Source organism: Talpa occidentalis, unplaced genomic scaffold (genome assembly GCF_014898055.3).
Source record: "Talpa occidentalis isolate TD23 unplaced genomic scaffold, MPIMG_talOcc4v2.1 talOcc4.5, whole genome shotgun sequence".
NCBI classification, from domain to species: Eukaryota; Metazoa; Chordata; class Mammalia; order Eulipotyphla; family Talpidae; genus Talpa; species Talpa occidentalis.
This window is the reverse complement of record NW_023604861.1, coordinates 127625837-127637116: the sequence shown is the minus strand read 5'-3', so window position 1 is coordinate 127637116 and position 11280 is coordinate 127625837. Positions and strand designations below refer to the sequence as shown.

Genomic DNA, 11280 nt, shown 5'->3' with positions numbered 1-11280 from the left:
TTAAGAACTTACAGAAAGGTAAACAAAATTGCGTCCACTTGGATAATTTCACAAGCTGCTTTAAATTATAGAACCACCAGATATCTGTAAAATAAGCAAAACCAGTATAGTGTGTTTCTTTTGGGGGGACAGGGGACCGGAGGAGTTGGTACAATTTCAGCTCATTTTTCTCCCCATGCCATTAGACTGGCTTTCTCTTTAAGACCTAGACTGTTCAAAGTGGCAATTCCTATTATACTGAGGTTGCCTCCTATTTCTCCATCTATATTAAGGTTAGAATTAAAAAACAAAACAAAACAAAAAACCTTGATCTTTTGGAAGCATTTTAATGCTAAACATAAATAAATTCCCCTTGTCAAACTCACTGATGGCTAAAATCTTAATTAACTTGTACAAATTTAGTAACCTACTAAGAACATGTGCATTTTTTTTTTCCTTTCACGAGTGCTGCTGTTACTTGAACAGAATGCTTCTGAATTAGAGTAACTGGAATAAATATTTAAAAAAAAATAGTGCAGCAAGAACCTGAGACTTGCAAAAAACCCTTTTACCAGAAACTTGCTACAAAAAATCTGCTACATCTTATTTCATCAAATCTTTAAATTCTGTAACAATTTCCATCAAAATACAAAATGCTAATGTATTATTAGACAGTAAAATAGTCTGAACTGGTATGATGGTAATATAAAGAAAGCATGAAAATCCTCCCAATAATCAAATTAGAGGTTTCAAATAACCTCCCCTTTAAAATGGTTCATCGTTAATCGCACTTGCCCACCTTAAAAATACAGTGTGTCTACATGGGTAGCATCTTGACTATATGATTAACTGAATATTATGAAAACTTCATAGGCTAGGTATAAAGAAAGCAAGTGACATTTTTCAAAAATTAAGCTAGAATTAGAAGGTGTAAAATGTTAATGTAAATGCAAAGAAGCACTTAGGATTACTGCAGTAGCCTATGGCGGAAGTGTGCTTTCTGGGCTGGCATCCTGCACACTACAAATAGGCAGAGACAAGGAGACAAGTACCTTAGCTTCACATGTAAATGGTGGCAAGGTGATTAGAGGCCTCTGTAAACACTGTTGGTAACTAGAGTACAAAACGCTGAGGTAGCTCAGTGTCTCTGCAGTAGTCCAAGACCATTTGTTCTAATTAAAAACCAAACTACATGTGTTGCATATATTGGAAAGACACACCTGCAGCTTAGAGCTATAATGAATGAAGATATCAAGCCAACTTGTCAAAATTTTCTACTTTTCTGTTTAAATCTGATAAAAAAAAATGTCACTGCACTCCCTTTGCCTCTTTGCAACTGCCTAGACTGTGTCTCCAAATTTACATAAACTTTTTGTAAAACAAGTACTACCCATAATTAATTTTAGGTAAGTACAATTCACAGAAATCACTCAACACGATCCAAAATGGGTCCCAATCAAAACGAAGAGTTGTGAAGGTAAGCTTATGGAAGGGATTTCAGACATTAATACTGTTATTCAAGGACCATAACAGAGCTCACTTGCAAGTACGCATACAGAAAATAAATTTTATGGAGCTTTTGACAAATTCCTCTCATTTCTGTCCATTTGGCAAGTCCTGGCTTTTAAAAAAAAGTAACAATTTACTATACATGAAAATCATTTTCTCTGAGAACTCAAACATGAATAACGGTTAAATCAGCACTGATAGAAGAAAGAAAGGCCGCTATCTACTTTCTGATCATCATTGTCAGCAATACCGAAAAAATGTGTTTTTTTTTTTTGGGGGGGTATGTGTTACTATTATCATCATCACCATCACCACCATCATCATCATCATCATCATTAGTCGTTGTTTCATTACGTTTCTTAAATAGAAATAGACTATAGAGGAAAACTTATTTTAGTATATTATGTGGCTGAAAGATTTTTTAAGTTTTGAAAACAAGATTGGCATTTTATACCAAAACACTTGTTGCCTCTTAATGACACAAGAATATCACAATTTACTTTCAAGTCTGTGGCCAAAGAAAAGACTCTAATTCTTTTGCTACAAACAAGCCCATCCTTTTGTTTAGCCTTCTCTCTCTCAAATAATAAAAAGGCACATTAAAGGCAGTTCTAAAGAGCCTAACCTAATTTCATCCCGTTTCTTCAGTTCCCCACCAGACTATACCATAGCCAACTCTAAAACAGGTTTCAGTCCATTAGCCAGAGGGAAAAAAAATATGATAAAAGGGATAGAAAGAGAAAAAAAAAAATAACAGGTTGCCCACTGTTTAACGATTCAACACAGTTAGAACTGCCCCCATCCAGATTCCTCATGTTTGCTGGTCTGCTCCCTAAGAGAGAAGTCTCCAAAAGAGAGTGCACAAAAAGAGGAGCAGAAGTGAGAGCAGTTTCTGTAGCACCAAAATCTCCAATCTGTGGGGTTGTATTTTTTATTTGTGGAAAATACAACATGTTTCTGAAGTTCTGTTTGGTTCTTGTAGGCTGGTTGGTTTCAGGTACCTGAGACAATAGCACCAAATTCAACAGAGAGAAAGAATGAGTGAGAGAGCACTTTACACCAAGGCTCTGCACATAATTGGTGCAATTCAAAATTGAATGGCTCAGAAGACTGCTCTGTCAGGAGCAGAGTGGAGAGGATAAACCACTCATCTTGACAAGTTCATAGGAATGTCTCAAACATATGAACTGTTCTTTCCATCTCCTATAAAGGAAAAAAAAAGTGCATGTTATCTATTAAAGGACAAAGTATTATGGGAAAAGTCACTTTACCTTATGAGAGAAAGAATTTTAGATACCAGCTAAGCTTTAAATATTTTCCTGATTACAATAACATAGCTACTCTATTCTGTAAGCCCATCTGCCCTAGACACTTCTGAATGCCTCCTATTTTATATTTAGGCTATGAGAATGGTGCTAGTACCATCAACGGGTACTCACTGTGCCAGATATTGCACCAAGGGTGGGAGAAATATTTATATATATAAATAGCAGAGTCAGGACTTGAATACAGGTAAGCCTCACTCCAGAACCTGAGTCCTTCCTTCCTTACTCATATTTGATTAACTCCCAAAGCAAAATGAAAGCACTTGGTAAGTGACAGTTGTCCCAAAAGTACAATTCACCCTCTTCCCAATGCCTATTTACTCCAGCCAGTACTGGGAGAGAAAATCCAGAAAGAATCACTGCCATGACCACACCAGGAATGTCACTCACTGGTGATTCTGCTACTGGTCCCATTCCTCCCTAAAGGAGGCCCCTAGATTGCGAGTCCCATATTGAAAGATGTTTCACCGATGAAGAATATTCAATCAATCGAAGCTAATTAAACATCTATCATATGAACAAAGAAGTTCTAGAATAAAAAATAAAGGTGAAGAACTTCATCTCACATGATGAAGACGTTGGGTTTCCCCTTCTCCCTTTAAACACCTCCAAAGAAATTATATTCTATATCTCTATAGAACTAATGGGTCAGAATAACAGATTATCATCTGATCAAAAAGTTCTTCTGTCTCTGGTTTATACGTGCTTGTTGATTTTGATTTTTACTTTATTATAATTAGTCTATATAAGATTTAAAAAAATTTAAAAAGAAAAAAAATAAATACTCCAAAAATGTAGGGACTTAAAAAAAAAATTTCTTCTGTCTGGTCAATCAACACCACTCCAGCTAAATCACATATTAAAGAGTAGGAAAAAGTCAGATTATAAAACAAAATACACAAGATGATCCCAATTGTTAAATATACACTGTGTATATCTAGACATTTTTAAAGGATAGAAGATATTCCAAAAGAATAACACTGACTAGTTTTTCCCTAGATATGGATGATGTTTTTATTTTCTCATTTGTGCTTTCCTCTTATTCTATATATTGTATAATGACACTATAGATTCATAAATTTGTGACTAACAAATATAAACACAAAGTAACTTTTAATGCCCTCTTACTTTGATTCACGTTCAGTATTTCTTATTATACATTATCTACATATAAATCTTTAATCTTCGAAATGCTCCTTGAGAGAGGGCACTTTGCTTTATACATTTTCTGCATCCAAAAGATCTAGCACAGTTACTTAATAAATATTTAATAGTTAGACCATCAGATAAACAGGCAAATGAACAAAGAGAATCGAATTAAGTCACTTAGCCATTTAGTGGGTAAATGATTAATTACATTTGCTCATGATAACCTCAAAAAGCAGAAATATGGCTTAATGATATAAATTATATGAAGAGAGATACAAACTAGTATTTAAAAAAAGAATTTTCTTAAGACCAAAAGTTGTCTAAAAAGGGAATGGTTCATCTCCACAGTGTCTAAGTAAAAAGACACCCCACTCTCTCATGTGACTTTTATTTCTTTATACAGAACTAGTTCTAACTAAATAAGATGATTTTTTATTCTCTCCCAATCCTTAATGAGAAGGGCAGATAATCTCGCTGTCCATGCCAACAGCTTTATCAGCAGCAGCAGGCCAGCGAGCAGTGGCGAGGAGGGGAGAGCATGTGCACATGCAAAGGGTCCAGTGATATGCTTAACGTGTGGTGTCAGTAATAAGTTGGGGACGAGAAATTCTGATATGCAATTCCGCGTATTTGCCACTTCAAAAATCACTTAAAGTATGTTTCCATACTTTGAAAACAAAGACCAGTAAGTTACTTCTGTTCTGAGACGAAATGGTACAAAAAGACTTAATTCATCACATATAACTCTTAATGATTCTTCTAATCACAAGTCTTCAAGCACTCTTTAGTTCCTTGGTGAAAAATATAAACTATATTTTTTCTTTCCTTTCAGACCAATAGAAACATATATTTATTTATTCTACAAATAAACTAAGCACTTACCTCTACAAGTTGTGATTTGTCATAATCTTTACGATGGCGATAGATGCACTGACTAAGAAGAGAATATAATCTCTCAAGTTGATCAACTGCCAGATTGTTGCTTTTATCTACCAACAAATCAAGCAATTTCTAAGAAAAATTAAAGAAAAAAATAATAGAAGAAAAAATGAAGTTTGATTTCACTTGTCAAAACTGAAACAGTAATATTTGAATGGTTAGGCAACAGATACCTTAGGCTATAGTGTTTAACAGTGACACCTGAGTTTAGAAGATTCTAGGGCTTAGTTTATTACCAAGATCATTCTCATATTTCTGAACCCCTCAAAACACACATAACCAGAAATCTTAAAGCTATTCCTAGGAAACCTGCACTCCCATGTTTATAGCAGCACTATTTACAATAGCCAAGATACGGATACAACAACCTAAATGCCCCAGAAAAGATGAATGATGAAAAAGCTGTGGTGTATATATGTGCAATGGATACTACTTGGCAATCAAAAAAGGAGAGACTCATGCCATTCGCAGCAACATGGATGGAACTGGAGGGGATTATCCTATGTGAAACAAACCAGAAGGAGAAAAAAAAAAAATACCACATGGGTTCACTTATATGTGGAATACAGGGAAATCAAACAAAGGATAAGACAAAGGCAAACTTTAAAATCAGTCCTTGAAAGCCGACCATAGATCTGAAGTATCCAGGAAGGGAGGGAGAAGAGAGACGAGAGGAGGGGAAAAGGGGGAGGAGAGGAAGCAGGCAGGGAGCGAACACAATGGACTGTGTTGAAGGATTATGGGTGCTTTCATGGTGGACGAACTATGCTGACCACACCTGCAGGGAGAAATTCCATACAGTGAAAAAATTAACAAGGAGGTAAAATAATGGTACTTCATTAAAAATATATGTTAAAATATACAAGCAAGAGATTTCCAAAGCAAGTTGATGATTGAACTGCCACAAACATATTCAAATCTCTTTCTAGTCATTTGAAAATGACCAGGAACAACTAAGCTTACCTTTAATCTCTCACGATCAACTATAAGAGGTGGCACAGGTTCAGATGGTTCTTCTGGAACCAGTTCCAGGCTTGTTGTTTTTGCCTGCTCTAAAATTAACTTACGAAATTTCTTTACTTTAGAAGCACCTATAATTGATGGAAGAGAAAAAACAGTAAAGCAAGTAATAAACTCTTTTATACATCACAATTCCTTGGGATGAGGGGAGGAGGACAATAAACAATCACCCCTCAGTGGGGGAGACAATAATAACACGCCCCCAAAAGTAATACAAATTAAAAAATAACCACAGCTACGAAAGCCAAACTATATCAGAATATTATCTAAGAAACATCCACTTGAGATAAAAGCAATCTTCACCTCCAAGCGGTAATTGATAAACAGCCTTCACTATCGATGAGAGAGCCATCATTTTCAGGTGGGAGAAAATAAGCAACCTAGAAAAGCTGATACTAGCACAGAGTGAGGCCACCCTATCTACTACAAGTTTGCCTCAATATTGCCTGAAATTTCTTATTTTTCTCTGCTATACTGTCTATACTAGAAATAGACAGGATCTGATTATAACATTTTTCTTAAAAATATAAACCTATCATATTGCTTTTTCCTCAGAGTAAAACAATAATTATTCTCCACCCAACATTTGGCTGTGATCAGCCACAGTGAAAAAAAATTTTGAGGTGGGTGAGCATAATTTGACAGCAACCGGAATCTGAAGAATAGGGAGGGCAGGCAGACCCTTGAGCCCTCTGTTCCTCTAAATAGGAGTAAGTTCCAAGAGCAGGCTGAGGCAGAGAGAACAAAGGGCAAACTCGGACTGCCTCATCACTCTCGACAGGACCTGGCCTGTGTCAGAGACTCTAAGGAGAACCTTGGCCTCCCTCCTGTATTAGTCCTCACATTCCCAGATCTTTAAACTCTTTCTTCTCATCAATGTCCACTGCAGACATATAGTGAAAGAACAGAAATGTTGCCTTCAGAAACGTATACCAAAATGTACTAGAAAAAATTTCAGACTTCACTAGAGTGAAAACTTTTATTTATAGTTCAATTAACATATGCTAGAAGTGTTGTTAAAACACTCCTCATTAATACATCCATGCATGGGCCTCCCCGGTGGCGCAGCAGTTGAGTGCTGGGTTGCGAAGCTGCCCGCAGCCTCTGCAGCGCCGGTTCGATCCCCGGCTGCTCCCCTGCCACTGGAGGAGGGTCCCACATGGCGCGCAGACCTCTCTGCAACCCGCTGCTTCCCCTCAGCAGTGTACTTCGGTCCTTCTGCCTGCTCTGCTCCCCGCTCTGGCTCTGGTGGGTTCTCTCACCCTCCCGCGCTTCTGACTGTACCTAGTGCTTGTATAAATAAATAAATAAATCTTAAAAAAAAATTAAAAAAAAAAAATGCATCCGTGCACTTCTAGAGGCCTGAGACCGCGTAGATTAGGAGTTACTGAACTAGGTAATACTGTTCTGATAGTCACAAATAAAACTTCCAGTTTTTATACAACTACACTTGAAGCTTTCAGATCAATTCAACATAATATTAATTTATACCTTTTCTGCAAGCTTACTAAAATTTCAGGGTGAAGTAGCATTCAAAGACTCCTTCCCCCAGCAACCATTCTGCTTCATAATACATAGCACTTCCTTCTGCTCACTGTTTCATTCATTACTTAACTCTAACTTAACACATTTATAAAGTTCTGTCTGTATGACAGCCTAGAATAAATACTGCTCTTCAAACTACTTTCTATTATTAAACACTGCAGAAAAAGAAAAATTCTCAACAAGTAGCATTTAAGAACAATATATCTCTCTTCATACAATAAAATAATTCTAAGACTGTGAATAATACCTTCCTACTTCCTAATTCTGCTAGGAAGGTGGCTACAAAAAGAAAACTTTTCCTTCATTGCCCAAGTCCAAGTCTAAAGCTCTATTCTCCACACAATTTAGACAGCGTAATATGTTCCCAAGCTAGTCTAGTAAAAGAAGAGTACTAGGAAATGTATTCAAAGAGAAAAGGTATACTAACTCTAACTCACTCCATCTCACTGTAAGCTCAAGGCTAACGAGAAAAAAAATCAGAGCTAGAAACCTTAACTCCCCCTTTTGTATCTTAAAAGAATCATATAGTTAGAGGAAGTTAGGAGGTAGCAGAAGGCTCTAACTCTGCAAGTCAAGGTAAATTTGACAATGAGGGTTCTGATGCTCTCCTCCACCACAAGCCACACAAACCAATAGAACATCTTAGATTAAACATCCCTCAGATTCAACTAACAGTGACGGCCTGGAATTAAGACACCTTGGTCTACCAGCAAAGGAGATTAATATACATGACTTATTCCGAGTGGTGATACCATTCTGAGGTTTAATTTAGAAGATGAAAAAACAGGGTTGGAGAATCTAAGTAACCAGCAGAAAGTCACATGATTATAATTAACAGGAATAGTGATTTAACTGTGGGTCTATAAGACTCCACTACACCATACTGCCAAGCCCACCATTACCCCATCCCAATAATTCTCATTAGAATTCCATCTTCTTAACACATGTGGATTTACTCAGCTTTTAGTCTTAAATCCACTACGATAGGGATGATAATCAGGTAAGAGGTAGAAGAGCAAGCATTCAAGATTGTATATTGTGGACCAAAAACCTTCTAAAACTTTCACCACAATGTGGTGTATATGTGTACTTTTCTAGGGAAAGGGATGAAAACTTTAACAGATTCTAAAGGGATATAATTACTGATCAATTTTTGCTACTGAGATACCAGATAAAGTATGTAATTAATGAACTCTGGAGTTTAAACCTTCAAATATTTAAAAAATATTAGCTCTACCTTCTTTATCCAGTTCTGCATCTTTAACCTCCACATCAGGGCCAGGTTCTAACTTCTCATTAATGCTACATTCCAGTGCTTCCAGTTTCTCAGGATCATCTCCATGACTTTCACTTGAAGTTTCTGTTTTTTCTTTAGACTGGTCTTCCAGAAGGACCTTTTGTTCAGAACTACATTTGTCTCCACTACCACAGAAAGAAACTACTTCAGCTTTGCCATTCTGACACTCCAGAACTGGTATTCCTTCAAAACTGTCGGTGGAGGCCTCACCATTTAGACAGCTTCCTTTAAGGAAAGCTTCTTTCCTAGATGTCTGTTCTGGATTTAGAGAGCTGCTACTGTTGACAAGCAGAGACTCATTTGAACTTTCCTCTTCAGTAGATGCAAAGTTCTCTTTTGTGCCGGCTCCATTGTTAAGCCTCTGCCCCTGGTCCATGTCCATGATGTCACACGATGATTCATCGTTGGTCATAGATAAGTCTCCAGTCTCTTCTCCATTTTCTTCATGGCAGTCAGTGCTTACCTCAAACTCTCCATTCTCCAGCAACTTCCTGTCCTCTGTATGGTTCTCATAGTCTGCAAATTTGGTGTCCTCTTCATCTTTTTTTAAATTATTGACTTTCCTTTTCTTAATAATTCCTTTACCCCACTGTGATCGCCGCCTTGATTTTCTCCGAACTCGAACTGTATTACAAGGGGAAAAGACAGGTACAAATTAGAGTGCTATTCCTGTTTCACATGTTTTATTACACATGTTTATTAAATATGACACAAAAGACACATATATTGATGTTACAAACAAAACCTACATAACCCTTGATATGCCTTCTAATTCTCACAACTTACAAGTAGAAAGCATAAAAGTCAGGGATGAACTCTGAAGAATGAACACCTTTTTTAAATTTATTTCCTGTATGTGTTTACTAAGCATTATTTTTTTCTATTACCCTAAATTTTATTTTATAGCTGTTCCTAATTCCTAACATCTAGGGGCCAATGACATATTGTACATGTTTAGGGAAAGACCATCTCGCCAGGCTGCACAATAGGTTGAGGATCACAGTCCTGAATTTCCACCAGGACAGTCAGTGTTTTGCCAGCAAGTTCAACCAAAAGCTCCTAAGTCATGAAAGGAAATAAAGACATGACCCAGTATATCAAGACAGATTAGCCACAAGTATCCCTAAAAAGAAATCTCCACTGCCTTTCCTTCCAGAAGAAGGAATCACCCATTGTAAGTATGGTCACGAGTAGAAGTCCTATACAAGTTATATGGACACTTTGGTAAGTCCAAAGTGTTTGCCTCCTCTAATAGGAATAGTTCACCTAGTAGAATCAATTTCTTGCAAGCTATTATTTGAAAACTTAAGCCTGCTGCAAGATGACAATATCAATTAACAAAACATTGATAATAATTATTTGACCAATTACATGGAAAGAGAGACCTACAAAAGTTGGAGGGACTATACACTTCAATGGTAGGAACAATCATGAGTTTTATGAGTAGATGGTTGGTACTTAAAGGTAATAATGGACACAGGCACCTTTAATTTCCCATATAGGTATCAAAGGTAGCTGGTTATAAAAATTTACCACACTAGGGCTTCCCCGGTGGCACAGCGGTGGAGCGCTGGGTTGCGAAGCTGCCAGCGCCGGTTCGATCCCCGGGAGCAGCCGGTTCAATCCCAGCTGCTCCCCGCCCACCGGAGGAGGGTCCCACATGGCGCGCAGACCTCTCCTGCCGCCCGCTGCTCCCCTCAGCAGTGTACTTCGGCCCTTCTGCCTGCTCTGCTCCCCACTCTGGCTCTGGTGAATTCTCTCACCCTCCCGTGCTTCTGACTATACCCAGTGCTTGTGTTAAATAAATAAATAAATAAATAAATAAATGAATAAAATTAAAAAAAAAAAAATTTACCACACTATCCGTTAACTAAATAAAAACTTAGTTTTTATTTTGCAATTTGGGACACTAGCATAAAGAAATTTAAATACAAAATTTATTAAAACAAACTAGTTAAGTTAGAAACATATCACTGCTCATATCCAACCCAAAATTCTAAACATTTAGTTTGTTGAACACCATCAGAGTAAAAATAATTCATTTTGTTTAACAGGCTATAAGTGCAATGTTAAGTTTGACTTACTTTTAAAACAGAAAAGATTTTTTTTTAACATACCAGAGTTGAAATGCATTCTGGACAAAGATATTTAAAAAAGAAAATGCAAATATGTGAACCTAAGTGTAAATTGTTTAATCCAGAGTTTGAAAATTGCTTTTGAAAGACAAACAGAAGGGAACATGGTCTTATGACAACCTTGTTCCTTATATTTCACCCCTTAGTATGATCTTGTGACTTTACCCACAGTGTATATGATATTTTTATATACTATTTTTATCTTTTCATCTTAATCCTTATTGAGTCTACAAAAATACCAAAGTATTCACAGAAAATGGAGAAGTTTTATTATAAATACTACTCCTTTCTTATCTAAGGAAAAAATCAAAAGGTTTTGTTTGAAATCATTTCTACACAGTTCAAGTCATCTGATGGTTTGTACTATCTGACATGTCACTCC

General features: G+C 36.7%; 1 protein-coding gene across 2 annotated transcripts in view; it reads right to left on the bottom strand.

Annotated features, from left to right (window-relative positions):
• Window positions 1-306: 306 nt before the first annotated feature.
• ATAD2B (ATPase family AAA domain containing 2B) overlaps window positions 307-11280 on the bottom strand; it is a 119068-nt gene continuing 108094 nt past the window's right edge. For both annotated transcript variants that reach the window (XM_037528444.2, XM_054701325.1), the window contains exons 25-28: window positions 8704-9387; window positions 5865-5992; window positions 4845-4973; window positions 307-2691 (exon numbers count right to left, since the gene is read on the bottom strand). In XM_037528444.2, the coding sequence (XP_037384341.1) occupies window positions 2650-2691; window positions 4845-4973; window positions 5865-5992; window positions 8704-9387 (983 nt within the window). In that variant the 3' untranslated portion in view covers window positions 307-2649. The remainder of the gene's footprint in view (window positions 2692-4844; window positions 4974-5864; window positions 5993-8703; window positions 9388-11280) is intronic.